General features: G+C 41.6%; 1 protein-coding gene across 9 annotated transcripts in view; it reads left to right on the plus strand.

The window, feature by feature from the left end:
* Positions 1 to 16,359, plus strand: part of ATAD2 (ATPase family AAA domain containing 2) — an 81,276-nt gene that overhangs the window by 29,190 nt on the left and 35,727 nt on the right. For all 9 annotated transcript variants that reach the window (XM_045004610.1, XM_045004611.1, XM_045004612.1 and 6 more), the window contains exons 12-17: positions 2,387 to 2,561; positions 3,540 to 3,628; positions 5,342 to 5,501; positions 8,700 to 8,790; positions 9,351 to 9,665; positions 15,448 to 15,574. In XM_045004610.1, the coding sequence (XP_044860545.1) occupies positions 2,387 to 2,561; positions 3,540 to 3,628; positions 5,342 to 5,501; positions 8,700 to 8,790; positions 9,351 to 9,665; positions 15,448 to 15,574 (957 nt within the window). The remainder of the gene's footprint in view (positions 1 to 2,386; positions 2,562 to 3,539; positions 3,629 to 5,341; positions 5,502 to 8,699; positions 8,791 to 9,350; positions 9,666 to 15,447; positions 15,575 to 16,359) is intronic.

Raw genomic sequence — 16,359 nt, forward strand, 5'->3', positions numbered from 1 at the left:
ATGGAGAATCTGCATTAGAACCCCATTATTTCATCCAGCACTGTTGAAGACCCTCACAACAGATGTCTGTTAGGATGGGGAACTCAACTACAGAGAGCGACAGCATAAGGCAAATGGTTGACATAGGAATCAACGCTCCATGTCAGTATTCTGGAATAGAGACCAGTATGATGTGTGCCAACACTTCCTTTAAGCCATGCAAGGTCAGTTAATCAGTCGTGCTGGACAACAGGTTGACAAAGTATTATGTCAACTGCCAGGGTGGAGCAAGACCCCATCCTAATGTTGCAGAGGTGCTAAGGCTGTGGAAGTGGTGCATTTCCCATCAGAAATATCAGCTGTCGGTCTACCAGGCCTCTGGAATACAATTGCAAACTCCCTGTGTAGACCCTTCTGGCAAGATCGTGAATGGGGATCAGACTGTCATCTGCAGCATCTGCCAGATGTGGGGTATAGTAGAGGTGAAATGTCACCTGTTCTGCTCCAAGGGAGGTCATTGTTGCAACTCTCTCAAGGATGGCCTGATAACACCATGTCCCTGTATCCTTCTTTATGCTTGCCCACTGTACCGTTGATCCTCAAGACCCTTCTCAAGATATGCCGTGAAGGAACGAGAGCAATCTTTATATTGCGTGGTTGGCCAAGACAGGTATAGTAGCCAAACCTCCTGAATTTCATGGAGGCATAACCCCTCAGACATCTTATCAACAAGGACCTCCTGATACAGAACTCAGGAAGCCTCATCCATCCCAACCCCTCCTCTCTGAATATGAGGGTATGGCCCCTCAGTAGTTCTCAAGCATGGAATTAACCTGTTTGGATTGAGTTCAGTCAGTTCTTTTATCCAACAGGAATCCTGGAACTTGCAAAACCTACCTCTAAAGGTGGAAGCGCTTCCAATCCTGGGGCTCCCTCCATCATCTCAAGCCTTATGAGTCCTGCTTTCTAAGATCCTGGACTGCCTGTTAGAATTAAAAACAGGGTTTCTCGATGAACTCTCAGGATACATGTGACCGCCCTTACAGCCTTCCACTCACCCATCCAGGGCTTCTGTTTTTGCCCACCCTACAACAACCAGATTTCTCAAGGGCCTATGTAACTTGTTTCCTCCTGTTTGACAGCCAGCCCACCAGTGGGACCTCAACCTTGTTCTAAACACCCTAAGGAAACCCCCATTCAAACCAATGGTGACCTCTTCCACCATGTCCTCAAAACTTAATTCTTGACTATCACCTCAGTGAGACAGACGGGGGAGCTGGGGTCACGCCTGACAGACCCATCATATACCACTTTCTACAAAGACAATTATACTATGTCCCCATTCTTTCTTTCTTACGAAGTCTCCTCGAAACCTACCGTTAACTAGGAGATTTTTCTACCAGTTTTCTACCCAAAACTTCATGTATCCAGAGAAGAATAAAGTTTTTGTGCACTGGATGTCAGAAGTGCCCTTGCCTTCTATCTGTACAGGACTAAACCATTCCCAGCGTCTCCCAGGCTATTTGTATCAATTGCAGATAGGATGAAGGGCCAACAGATTTCAATGCAAAGAGAGTCTAAGTGGGTTTCGTGTTGCTTCTTGACTTGTTATGAAAATGCTGGGGAGCAGTCTCCTCACAGAGTAACAGCACATTCCACCAGAGCTCCAGTCCACATCTGCAGCTCTATTGAAGGACATTGCCACAGCAGAAATCTGCAGTTCTGGTAATTGGTCTTCTGTCTGTATATTTGCTAAACATTACACTATCATACCTGCTTCCAGAGATGATGCTGCCTTTGGCGATGCAATCTTTCAAACGATCCTGGATTTATACCATCAGCACACACCTTCTCATTAAGTTACTCCTTGGGAGTCTACTGTGGTGGAGCACCCATAGGGACATATACAAGAAATAGTAGAGATTACTTAGCTTACTTGAGTTCTTCAAGATGTTTTGTCCCTATGGTGCTCTGCTTGCCATCCTCCTTTCCCTGTGTTACGGAGTTCTGGCTTCATGGTTGAGCTTGCTGCCATTCAGTTCCTTCTCGGTCCTCCCTATGTACCCTCATTCGGAGCACAAGGTGTGCTGTTCTGCAAAGGTATGGATACACAGACACTACTTTGCAGTCTCCCATTGAGAGAACACATCCTACGGTCTGGAAAAAACATCTCAAAGAACTCAAGTTACTGTCAGGTAACTGACCTCTCCTCCTCTCTATGTATATCAAATTGTACATATATTTTGATTTTAATCTGTTATGCCCCTTTCTCAATTCTCCCCCCCCCCACCCCCATCAACCTTCATATATTGACGTTTTGTTGTCTTACATCTCAAGCTCTTTGGAACAGTTTCTGTTCCTTTCCAATGTATTGCAACTGAAACATGGGAACTCTTGTATTTTACAGGGGCTGTCTATTCTACGGTCCACCTGGTACTGGAAAGACCCTGGTTGCTAGGGCACTTGCTAATGAGTGCAGTCAGGGTGATAGAAGAGTAGCCTTCTTTATGAGAAAAGGTGCTGATTGCCTCAGTAAATGGGTGGGAGAATCTGAACGACAGCTTCGTTTATTATTTGATCAGGTAATATTCAAATTAGACTATACACTTTTATTATATGTGGAGCTGGTATTGAAATCTGTAGTTAAGGTTGCCAAACACTTTCTATTATAAGGCTCTGTTTTTCACTTGCTTATAACTTTGCAAGACTTTAACTCTTGGGGCTGAAATTTTCCATGGTGGTGCCTGTCTGAATTTTTTTAGAAGTTCAAGTAAAAATTGTCCAGATGTTTTGGGGAACCTGATTAGGGGTAGATGGGGAGGAAATATATTTTTGCCTGTGTTTGGTGTGTGGTGTGGGGTTTTTTTTGGTTTTGGTTTTTTTGGTTTAATCTTACAAGTGTTTCATTGAGAAGCTCTAGTGCCTCCATGCTTTGGTGAGATACTTGAAATTTGGCAGGCGCACCTTTGAAAAGGTGCAGAGGAGGGTTGCAGGAGCTGGGATGGTACGAATGAGGAGCAAAGGGAGAAGGACACAGGCTGAGAAAATGGGGTCTGACAGGCCTATATCGACTAGGACAGGCTCACCTCCAGGACCTGGTGCTGAACCCCAGGAGTGAGTGAGTGAGTCTCTCTCTCTCTCTCTCTCTCTCATATATCAGCAAATAGCTGTGAACTGACTGGCAAAGGGTGTCTCATCTACTCATAGTGGCTGGTCCATTTAGAAAATAACTGCCTACTGTTGCTACCAGTTACTTTGTTACCTCAAGTGGTAGAGGTTGGTGCTGTGGCTATAAAGGCCTGAACCTTCCTGATGACCCATGTTGGGTAGGAGGGTCAATATGGTTGTACACGATAGCATTTGTTTTATCAGGGTAGGGTTTTTTTGTTTTGGGGGCGGGATTTTTTTTAAATCAGAAATTACATCCAGGAATGTGTGTGGCATTAATTCTGGCATTTCTTAACTTCTGAGTGCTTAATGTTCTTCTAATGTAGTTTTTTGAATGTATTCTTTTTTACATATATTAGTTTCAATATTCCTGAGTCTGCCTTTCCTTTTAGGCCTATCAGATGCGTCCTTCAATTATTTTCTTTGATGAGATAGATGGTTTGGCTCCTGTACGATCCAGTAGACAAGATCAAATTCACAGGTATTACACTTCATATTTTTAAAAAATAGAGAGTTAAAATCTGCTTGAATCTTGTAAGAGGGGGAGGCTATAGTGTTAGTAGTCTTTTTTTTTTTTTTTTTTTTTCTCGTGTGTGTATATATAGGGGCATCAACATTAGGAGGCCTCTCTAAACTTGGGTAGTATTAAGTTGCAAGTAATTAGATTTTGTAGCGATACCAAGCTCAGTGTGGTATTTTAATTTTTTTGTAATGTAGTTTCTCTGACACACTCCTATGTTTGTACAACCCTCCAAATGAAATTATATTTCCAGTCTGTCAGTTTGCTTTCCTTTTAACCCTTTTCAAGCAATATCATAATCAGGGGCCCAAATATATCACAGTTATTGCCCTTTGAACTGCAAAATTCTCTTTGAATCTGCCTTATAATTATGTTGCAATATCCAAAACTTCATTTTAAAACAGTCTTTAGCCTTTATGGTTGCAGTGTGAACCAGTGCAGTTAAGTCTGCTGTCTCAGTATGCAGCCTGAAACCATAGTTCTGAGAGAAGTGTGACTTGCTTCCATTCATCCGCTTAGGGTGTCATCTTTTGAAGTCTAAAAAACATCAAGTTAATGTACTTTGCCATTGGTATATTTTGTGGTAGGGTGGAGTTACTGTCAGCTTGCTGAGGTAGAGTTATGAGAAGTTCAGTCCTACATTCTCCCCCTCCCCCCCCCCCCGCATTTGAAGTTGCATGCACCCCAATCCAAAAGGGGAGGGAAAGAGGTGGTATATCTTCACCATAGCTCTGAGAATCAGCTGCCTACTGGTTGATCAACAAAACACCACCATGGCCTAGTCTGTACTAGCATTCTACTTTGGTATAGCTACATCTCTTGGGGGTGTGAAAAATCCACACCCCTTAGGTTGTTACAGCTACATCTCTAACACTTCATATAGACAGCACTAGGAAGCCACTTACCTAGCTATCACCTCTCTTGGAGGTGGATTACCTACACTGATGGGAGAATCATTCCTGTTAGCATAGGTAGTTTCTACACTGAAGCACTACAGCGTTTTAACTGTTAAACAAGCCCCAGGTCTTCTGGGGTGCCAAAAGCTCCAGCTGTCAACACCTCTAGCTTTCCTGCAACAACTTTACCATTTGGCACTTTTAGTACAGAAATTGGCAATACATTGAAACTTTGGGCCAGTATAAAAATGAATAACATTAAAAAATAACAATGGATGACGTACAGGCCAGCACAGCAATAAATGGAAGAGAGCTCGGAGAGGGGTATTTGCATAACTTGGGATTCCCTGCTGTATAAGTTAGGCTTGACCAAAGTATACTTATTATAAGTAATACTATTGTTTGTATTGAGTAATGCCTAGAGGCCCTATTCATATTGTGCTAGGTTCTGTACAGACATGCCCTCTTTGGGGTAAGTATCATGTTACTTAGATTGCAAGTAAAATCTTTACCTTTTGGATTAAAAAAGAAACTAAGGCTTGTTCAAGACTTGATTCTATCATGGTGTGGTTTTTGGTCTTTGTTTGCTTATCTCAAGGGGAGGAATGTTCTGCACAGAACATCATAAAAGGCTCATGTCTGAACACTTTTTTACTAACCAAAAAATAATTCCAGTAACACAAGCTTTTCCTTTCTTGATCGTAACCGCTCTACCCAAGTTTCACTCAATGTAACATAGGCTTAGTTAACTGAATGAATAAAAGCATTTCTCTATCAGTTCTATTGTATCTACGCTGCTGGCACTTATGGATGGCTTGGATAGCAGAGGAGAGATTGTGGTAATTGGAGCTACTAACAGACTGGATTCAATAGATCCTGCTTTACGAAGACCTGGGCGTTTTGACAGAGAATTCCTTTTCACCTTGCCAGATAAAGAGGTAAAATCTTTTATTCAACCCTAACAATAAGGTGTCAAATTATTTCTAGCATAAGCCACAGTGTATTGTGGAGTAATGAAGGATGTTTGGGAATAGTGAAGTTGGGATTCTGTGCTTTACGCCTTGAGTGATAGAGGTAATATATTGTTTCATGTGGAGTGTAGGTAGGGTACTGAAAACACCACTTGTACAAAACCCTTTCATTGACCATCAGTTTTGTAACACTAGTTCCACTCTGATCATGCAGAAAAGTTGAATGTCACCAAATAATGACACTTACTGATGCAATTATAGTGGCCTTCAAGTAGGTGTAAAATATGGCAGTGTATAAAGTAGTGAGAACCTGAAAATGAGAGAATGGTATATGTGACAGATAACTACATTTAATTATGAGCCACCCTTGGATTAACAGTGCAGTGCTTAAAGTGCTAGAGTATACCACTGCCTAAAACATTTGAATTCATCATTCACGTTCTGTGGTTAAGCTTGGCAGCATTTTATTGTAATCGATGTATGCCAGTAAAAAATATTGACCGGTAACAGTCAGCAGGAGTGCAACCTTCCCTCAACCTTCCTTGCACCTGCAGAAGTCTAGTGTCAGAGGCCCTGCAGCAGTGCAGAGAGCCCTCTATAGCTCCATTTTGTCACAGCCGCACTCCCCTGGCAGTGGTGCTGCAGAGGGCTTCTTGCGCAGCCAGTGACACTCAGTCCCTGCAGGCGGAAGGTGCAGGAAAGGCTGTTGTCTTGGTGTGGCAGAAGAGAGACACCCCGGCCAGGAGAACGAGCTTCCAGCCACACAGGGGAGGCCACCCACTGCTGAATGGCTCTTGGCTGGGGACAGAGCTATTCAGCAGTGGGGTAGTCTCCCCTGAAGCTAGGGATTTATCTTCCTCCTGACATCCTTGGCCCTGGATCTCTGCTCTGTCCCACCAGGATCACAGACTTTCTCTCACCTGCAGGAACTAGGTGTCACCAACCCAACAGCCATGCAAAGAACCCTCTGCAGCTCAACTGTTGTGGCCCCACTCACCAGCCAGTATTGTGGGGGCTGTCCTCGGCGGGAATGGTTCAGTAGCACCCCGCAGCTGAATGTTCATCATCGTCCTTTCAGTCCTGGCCTGGAGTTTCTGTTTCCACTGTACCGTGGGCTCCATGTCCATGCAGGCAGCCACCTGCAGGCCTACTGGCAGTGCTTGGCTTAAAAATATTAAGGATATTTTTTTTATTTTTAATCCTGGTACCTAGTGACATATTTCTAATCATACTAAAATTATTGAAACCCAAGAAAAGAGGTGCAGGTTAGCTCAAGTTCAACACAGAATATGATCAGGTTACCTATTGGGCATTATTGGATTGATGTTTTTGTTGGTAGTTCTCTTAAGTACTTGAACTGGGCTGTGGGAAACATTCAGACTCAGCTGGGATGAAGAGCTTTAAATTTTTGTTCCATTTGTTGAAAATGCCCCTGCTGTTTAATCGAAAGTATGAGTAGAAATATTAAATATGAATAACTCAGAATAGCTAGTCCTTCTCCTTGATGTCAAAAACTTTAAGCTGAGGGTCTTCTCTGTTTCATATAAAATAAAAATTAAGGAAATGGGAGTTGCACTATGATAAATTTAGGGATACCTTGACACTCTAGAAGTAGATGGCTAGGTCCAAAGATCTATAATCCAGATTTTTCCCTCCACATGCTGCAAAAGGATGAAAGGCCTGAAGGTTCTTGTCCTAATTATATGTCAGTCTCACCTCTACTTCCCTGATGCACATGTCTATAAGTCTACCAGTTGAGTCATGTGGAAACAATATCTTCCTCTTGTTGTATTTTTACTTCTCTCTGTGTTACCACCTTTTTAAAAGGAACTGGTGACACGGTTATTCTATGGAGCAGAGATGTCTGGGCCACTTTAAGGCTCTAAGGCATTGTGAACCTGTGAATTTTGTCTTAGTAAAGCATAACTCCTGGGGAAATGGTCTGAGATTTTTTAGAGCAAACATCGGTATTGGTAAAACTCATTTTAAAGTAAATGACACTTGAGATTGAAACCAACTTTCACTGTATGATGGGGTTTACAGACCCACATACTAACCTAGAGCAAGGCATGGGGCAGTGTACTGGGCAAGGGAGACCACATTCCTTAGCAGCTGCCAGGCATGCTGCAGTTGGAGGGACAGCTTAAAAGGGCAGAGGCAAGGAGGGGAAAGAGCTACAGGCTGTACCAGGAAGTGAGGCTGACACTGGGAACTGTTGGGAAGAGTGACTACAGCATTAGTAAGGCCACTGTGGAAGCAGTGATCCATATTCTCCACCTCATTTTGCAGTTGGGAACCCAAGAGAGGCCTCAAAGGAGGAGACATTGTTCCCTGGTGGACTGTGCTGATACTGTACTGCTAAGACTGGGACCATGTCCCAGACAGAGGAGCCACAGCCCAGCAGGAAGTGACCCGTAAGGCAGTGTAACTTGGGGAGGACCAAGTGGTCCAGATACTGCACCACTCCTTTAGAACCCTGGGTTGGGACCCTTTAGTGGGGTGGTTACCCTGCTCCTTCCCTGGAGGGCTTAAAACAGTCCCTGGGAGAGGGCTGTGGCAGGGGAAAAGCTGGGCTGATTGGGAAAGCAGCCACAAGTGTAGCCAGTGCAATCGGGGCCCAGCTGGCCCATATAAGAGGGTGGTGGGCCAGAAGGAACTACACACTCTCCCTAGCTCCTTAGAGAGAGAAGGGCCTGGCTGCCTGGGAAGCTGAGGAGGGTACCTAGGGTGGAGCAGTGGAAGAGCAGAGGGAACTGGGGAGCTCCAGCCTAACACAGCCACAGGCTGAGTTAAGGGCCCACAGAAAGGGTACTAGGGCTGCAGAGGGGCAGCCCAGGAATACCAACCTGATCTAGAAGTGGAGAGAATTCTTCCAAGATCATTAGTCTTAAACTTGAGAGAGCTCACTTTTTGTCCTGGGAGCTTTCAATGGCTGTTCTTGTTAAAAGGAAAACCTGAAAAGAAGTGTGTCCAATTTAAGAAGTATCTAAAACCTTAAATTTGTTGAAAGCAGCCGTCACTATTTTAGGCAAGTAAATTCTAGTAATATATCAACTTTTCCTTTTTAAGAAAAGAGGTGATTATATTGTCATCTACTTTTAAACTAAAGATTTTTACAGGGGAAAAACAGGATGTGCTCTTTGTTTAAAAAGTCTTTATTTCTAGGCTAGAAAAGAGATTCTCAAGATTCACACGAGAGACTGGACCCCTAAGCCATTGGACACTTTTCTTGAAGAGTTAGCAGAAAAATGTGTTGGTAAGATTAAGAACCAAAAGAGTTATCAGAGAATACAAGTGACTAACTTATAATTTAGCACACATAAAAATAACAGTTTTCATCTAAAAGCTTAATACTAAAATTATTTAATTAAAATACTTATTTTTCTTTGATTTTTCATCCACTAATTGTTATGGTTTTTTTTATATGAACATAGACATTTATTTTTAACAACACTCACACTTTCACCATCCTTCTGGCAAAGGGGGCTGGATGCAGTTCTCTTTTAGAAGTCCATCTAGGCCACTAAGAACCCAGTCTTGCAATGAGTCTCCTCAGGGCCCCACTTACCTCAGTGGGGCTTTGCACAGGCAGAGAAGAACACCGGTAGAGTAGTTGGGCAGATAGCAGAATGAGGCATTTCTTACCTATATCCCTTCCTTTTTTTTCCCCAAAAGGTCGAGCATGTTGCTTCTGTTAGGCTTCATCTTCTGCTGGGTCAGATAGTTACATACTCTAGCTTTGTATATGCTGCTTCTAGATTTTTTTTTTTTTGATTGTCTGAGACAGGGAACTAAATTTCACTTATTTGTTCATAGGATATTGTGGTGCAGATATTAAGTCCATATGTTCTGAAGCTGCTTTGTGCGCTTTGCGACGACGTTATCCTCAGATATACACTAGCAGTGAGAAGTTGCAGTTGGATATCTCTTCTATTAAAATAACAGCTAAGGATTTTGTTGTGGCTATGCAGAAGACTATACCAGCTTCTCAAAGAGCTGTGACTTCACCTGGCCAAGCACTCTCAGCCATTTCGAAACCACTGCTTGAAAAAACACTTCACAGAATTTTAGGAGCCCTACAAAGAGTGTTTCCACATGTGGAGCTTGGAATAAAAAAAGGACAAAAGACAGGTAAAACACTCCTTTATTATTATTTTTATTTATTTTGAATTCTTGCATATTTCTGTCAAGGTAAAAGCTTTTCTTTAATTTGTGACATTAACACACTAAATCTATTTACATTTTCCAATTTTTTGTGTGTATACTTTTGGGCAGTAGAACTTTGGTTTTTTTGTGAGGGCGGAGCCTTCCATGGTTCTGTGACTGTGGAATCTACCCCAGACACAGAATTTTGTTGAAAGAAATTTAGGCTTTACTTCATACCTTACATTTACAAGAACATCCCATATGTAAAATAGTGCGTACAGTAGAACCTCAGAGTTATGAACACCAGAGTTATGAACTGACCAGTCAAACACACACCTCATTTGAGATCGGATGTACACAATCAGGCAGCAACAGAGACCAAAAAAAAAAAATCCAACCAAATACAGTACAGAACTGTGTTTAAACTTAAACTACTAAAAACAAATAAAGGGAAAGCTGCAGAAGAAAAATGCGTAGTAAAGTTTCAAAGCGGCATTAAGTCAATGTTCAGTTGTAAACTTTTGAAAGAACAACCATAACGTTTTGTTCAGCGTTACAAACAACCTCCACTCCTGAGGTGTTTATAACTGAGGTTCTACTGTAATTGTATTCCTTTGTCCTGAGATAGCATGAAATAATAGATCTGAGAGGTGTGAACTACACTCATTCATCTCAGTGCGGTAATGCTAAAGCCCAGAACATGGGAACTGCTATATTGGAGCAGACCTGTGATTCATCTACTATAGTAGCTTGTCTCCAAAAATGGCCATCACCAGATTCTTCAGAGAAGGTGCAAGAAACCCCCGGTAGGCAGATGCAGAATAATCTAGATACCCAGTAAGTCTCCTCATAATCCCTAATAGGTAGGGATTGGTTGCAAAACCTAAAGTATGAGGATTTTGTCCCTCCCCAAAACTTTTTAACATTAACTGTTTATAATTCTAGGTTTCAGAGTAGCAGCCATGTTAGTCTGTATCCACAAAAAGAACAGGAGTACTTGTGGTGCCTTTAGAGACTAAGGCTTTGGCTACACTTGCAAATTTGCAGCGCTGCAGCAGGGTGTGAAAAAACACCCTCTGCAGCGCTGCAAATTGCGGCGCTACAAAGCGCCAGTGTAGTCAAAGCCCCAGCGCTGGGAGCGCGGCTCCCAGCGCTGTCCATTATTCCCCACAGGGAGGTGGAGTATGGACAGCGCTGGGAGAGCTTTCTCCCAGCGCTGGCGCTTTGACTACACTTAGCGCTTCAAAGTGCTGCCGCGGGAGCGCTGCCGCGGCAGCGCTTTGAAGCGCTAATGTAGCCATAGCCTAACAAATTTTATTTGAGCATACGCTTTTGTGGGCTACAGCCCTCTTCATCGGATGCATAGAATGGAGCATATAGTAAGGAGATATAACTTTAGATAATGCTTTCCCAACCAGAAGGCCGTAATACACATGCATGAAAAGGTGGGAGTTGTCCTGCCAACGCTTAAGAGGCTAATTAATTAAGAGAAAAAACGTTTTGTAGTGATAATCAAGATGTCAAACTGTCTGTAAGGGGCGGGAGAATATTTAACATGGGAAAATAGATTCAATGTGTGTAATGGCTCAGCCGTTCCCAGTCTCTAATCAAGCCTAAGTTGATGGTGTCTAATTTGCATATTAATTCAAGTTCAGCAGTTTCTTGTTGGAGTCTGTTTTTGAAGCTTTTCTGTTGCAAAAGTGCCACCTTTAAGTCTGTTACTGAGTGGCCAGGGAGGTTGAAGTGTTCTCCTACTGGTTTTTGAATGTTATGATTCCTGATGTCAGATTTGTGTCCACTTATTCTTTTGTGTAGAGACTGTATATTGGCCAAACCGGACATGGCAGAGGGGCATTGCTGGCACATGATGGCATATATCACATTGGTAGATGTGCAGGTAAACATGCCCCTGATGGCATGGCTGATATGATTAGGTCCTATGATGATGTTACTTGAATAGATTTGTGGACAGAGCTGGCATCGGGCTTTGTTACAAGGATAGGTTCCTGGGTTTGTGTTTTTGTTCTGTCGTGTGTGGTTGCTGGTGAGTATTTGCTTCAGGTTGGGGGGCTGTCTGTAAGCAAGGAGAGACAGCCTTCCAGTAGTGTCATATCCTGAAAGAGCGGCTTTCAATGGTCAGAGTGCTAGGAACACATTTCTGAGGGATATACAGCAATTCCGTTCCCCAGCAGCACAAAAACAGAATCTTGCAGAAGTCTTTGGTAGCACTGAGAGCACTAGAAAAGAGAGGGAGGACTCACTGCCGAAGAAGCAGTGCTATTGAGCTGCCGCCGAAGTGCCGCCGCTCGTCGTGTTTTTTTTTTTTTTGTGTTTTGGGGTTTTTTTTTTTGCCACTTGGGGCGGCAGAAAAGCTGGAGCCGGCCCTGTTGATGGCAGTCAAGAAAATTTTAGTGTCAGCATCATTTGAGGGTACATCTTCTATCTCTTCAGCTGAAGCCATACTTAGTAATTTTTTTCCTCCTGGAGTGCATCGGCTACTGCTTCATTGAAAACTGGACTTCTTGGCTTCAGAATTATTGGACCTTGATAGGAAAGTGAGTCAGTCAAGGAACAGTTCTTTGCTGGTTCAGAGAGAAATTGAGGGACTGATCCCCAATAATATGCTCTTGATTGCAGACCATAACAGTAGCATGAAGGGTACCTTTGCTATCTGCTGTATCTTCAAGGAAGTCTAGGTAATCTGCAAGACAGAATATAAAACTACCCTTGATGAGGTCTAGAGGGATGTACAACCCTTCATTGAATTCCATATGGCAATGGAATTGTAGTCTCCAGAAAGAGGTCTCCAGACAGAGTACTTTGTCTTTGGTCAATGCACATGCTTAACAATACTTTCTGTGGAATGTTCTCACTTGAGTCACTGCTTCATACAATTTCTTACTGTCTCACATATGGAGTCTTGCCCACAGCTGGTACTCGCCCTGGCATGATGTTCAGTTGTACTTCCTTTACAACCTTGCCAAATTCAGCTTATGGGTGCACTTTTTATAGCATGTAAGGTGCCATGAGCATTGTGTTTTAATCAGGTCCCCTCTGGTGGTATTCTCCAAAGAATCAGCTACCAGTCAGTATTCTTTATCTCCCTGTTGATGCCTAAAAATGATAAAGACCAAAGCAAAAACAAGGGTTTTGTTATAAATTCTTTGGGATTGTAATTAATTGTTATGTAACTATGTGCATACCATTTGTGGGTGGATTCCAGTAATTTCTGGCTGGATGCTGATGTCTTAACCAGTGTTGCATCACAACTCTTGACCTAATAAAGATCATAAGCAATACCACTGAATCACTACTTTTTTGTCCTTGATGGCAAATCACCTTGAGGTATGGCTGTCGATTAATTGCTGTCAATTTACTTGATTAACTCAAAAATTAATCATGATTAATTGCAGTTTTAATCACATTGTTAAGTTTCAATTGGCATTCTATTATTTATTAAATATTTTTGGATGGTTTTTCTTTTTCAAATATATTGATTTCAGTTACAACACAGAATACAAAGTGTACACTGTTCACTTTATATTTTTTATTACAAATATCTGCACCGTGAAATTGATAAAGGAAATAGTATTTTTCAGTTCACCTCATACAAGTACTGTAGTGCAATCTCTTTATGGTGAAAATACAACTTACAGACGTAGATGTTTGTTTGTTTGTTACATAACTGCACTCAAACAAAACCATGCAAAACTTTAGAGCCTACAAGTCCTCTCATTCCTACTTCTTGTTCAGCCAATCAGTAAGACACACAACTTTGTTTATATTTACGGGAGATAATGCTGCCCACTTCTTATCTACAATGTTACCAGTAAGTGAGAACAGGCGTTTGCAATGCCGACTACGAAAGTCCCATGCGAGGTATTTATGTGCCAGATATGCTAAATACTTGTATGCCCCTTCATGCTTCAGCCACCATTCCAGAGGACATGCTTCCATGCTGATAATGATCGTTTTAAAAAAAAAAATGCGTTAATTAAATTTGTGACTGAACTCCTTGGGGGAGAACTGGTACGTCTCTGGCTCTGTTTTACCCGCATTCTGCCATCTATTTCATATTCTAGTAGTCTCAGATGATGACTCGGCACCTGTTGTTCATTTTAAGAACACTTTCATTGCAGTGTTCACTGCAAATGATGAAAATGACAAAAAGCCAAGAAAGTACCAATGTGAGACTTCTAAAGATAGCTACATCACTTGACCCAAGGTTTAACAATCTGAAGTGCCTTCCAACATCTAAGAGGGACGAGATGTGGAGCATGCTTTTAGAAGTCTTTAAAGAGCAACACTCTGACGTGGAAACTACAGAACCTGAACCACCAAAAAAGAAAATCAGCCTTCTGCTGGTGGCATCTGACTCAAATGATGAAAATGAACATGCATCAGTCTGCACTGGTTTGGATTGCTATCGAGCAGAACCTGTCATTAGCATGAACTCATGTCCTCTAGAGTGGTGGATGAAGCAAGAAGGGACATATGAATCTTTTTAGAGTATCTGGCACGTAAATATCTTGCGACGCTGGCTACAACAGTGCCATGCGAACACCTGTTCTCACTTTCAGGTGACATTGTGACATGAAGCAGGCAGCATGCTCCCCTGCAAATGTAAATGAACTTGTCTGAGTGATTGGCTGAACAAGAAATAGGACTGAGTGGACCTGTAGGCTCTAAAGTTTTACATTGTTTTATTTTTGAATGCAGCTATTTTTGTACATAATTCTGCATTTTGTAAATTCAACTTTCATGATAAAGAAATTGCACTACAGTACTTGTATTAGGTGAATTGAAAAATACTGTTTTTATAGTGCAAATATTTGTAATAAAAATAAATATAAAGTGAGCACTGTTACAATTTGTATTGTGTTGTAACTGAAATCAATATATTTGAAAATGTAGAAAACATCCAAAAATATTTAAATAGTATTCTATTATTAACAGCGTGATGAATTGCGATTAAGTTTTTTAATCGTTTGTCTGCCCTACTTGAAAGCACTCTTTCCATTTATAGTAATCTGTAACACTAAAAAAAATAATCAGGTATGTTTTGAGCATTAGCTGATAACACAGTACTGTCAGGCAAGGGCCACATTTTAACTTTGTGAAGGCTACATGTTTGACAGGCTTATAAGAATAAAATATATATGGCAATATACCTATCTCATAGAACTGGAAGGGACCCTGAAAGGTCATCAAGTCCAGCCCCCTGCCTTCACTAGCAGGACTAAGTACTGATTTTGCCCCAGATCCCTAGGTGGCTCCCTCAGGGATTGAACTCACAACCCTGGGTTTAGCAGGCCAATGCTCAAACCACTGAGCTAGCCCTTTTAAAATGTTGATTTTTATTTTTTTATTTTTACCATTTTCTTGAATATATATCTATACAGTTCTAGGTTTGTCATGTTTGGTACCATTGTGTTTATGTAGAAAGGGCTTTCGCATGATACCAAACTCGACCCATTACCACCAACCAAAGGACCTGGATCTGTAAGCTGGGCCATGCTGCAGAGGGTGACACCATTGAAATTATTTCTGTAGATTTTTACTAATGAAATGACACCTCACTTTCTTTCTATCATTAACTTGCCCACAGAATTACACGTGCTACCAGACTAATGGCTGTTTCTCTAAAATGTCTTAGTCTGTGGTGGTTTATTCAATACAATCATATTGAATTGTAAATGAAACTTTTTTTCTTTGCAAGTGGGTGATGCAAAGTTCCCAGGAGAGTTAACGAATTTTTGTTTTTCAGATGTTGCAAGTCATATTTTAGAAAGTGACTTAATGTATAGTGATGAGGAAGTGCCTTCAGTGTTGGAAAATCCACTTTCCCAGAAAACACCTAATAAGCAGAAAGCAAATGTCCTTAATTTTAACAGGTACTTGTCTCTTTGATCTTCAAATTGATTTAGGCTGCTGAATCCTTTGGTGCAAGGGAGATGTTCTGGGTTTTGTTTCCTTTTTTGGGAGGGGGAAGGGTTTTGCTTTCTCGCACCAGTCTTTGCCAGAAATAAACATAGAAACAAGCGGATAAAAGTGTTTTAAAGTATCTGATTAGAACTGACCAAATTTAGGGGAAAAAGCCCCTAATCCTTCAAGGAGAGTCTCAAGCTTGGAGCACAGAGATTTGGAGATTCATCCCACTCACCCTTTTTAGAGCACCTTACAGGATTGAGATCTAAAGTTTGGCCGGTCTCTGAATCACATTGGTAGTTTTCTTTTAGACATTTTTGATGCCTTTATACTTTTAGTTTCCAAGTTTATATATTTGAACATAGTTACAATGGAATACAAGTAACAGATTGTTGTTCTCCCCCCGCCCCTTCTGTTATGTAATTTGCTACTTGATTTGACAACGGCTAGGCTAATCTCTTTTAAATTATAATAAATTTTACTGATTTATTATGAGAATCATCAAAAACTTGTTTGAAAAGTCATATTTTTGTGGCGTCTTAGTTTGGGTTGGACTACCAGTTATTGCAGTGAGAGATACTGCCAAATTCCTTTTACTGTGGTGGTGGAGGAGATGTTCTAATTTACAGAACTTAAAGATGTACACCTATTTCATGTCAGATTCTAGCCATTAAGTGCATTGTAATAGTATGGTTGCAAAGACCAGTACTACAGTGGGGGTCTGTCTTCACTACCGGCCAGACTGGCGGGC

Source organism: Mauremys mutica, chromosome 2 (assembly GCF_020497125.1).
Source record: "Mauremys mutica isolate MM-2020 ecotype Southern chromosome 2, ASM2049712v1, whole genome shotgun sequence".
Lineage (NCBI taxonomy): Eukaryota > Metazoa > Chordata > Testudines > Geoemydidae > Mauremys > Mauremys mutica.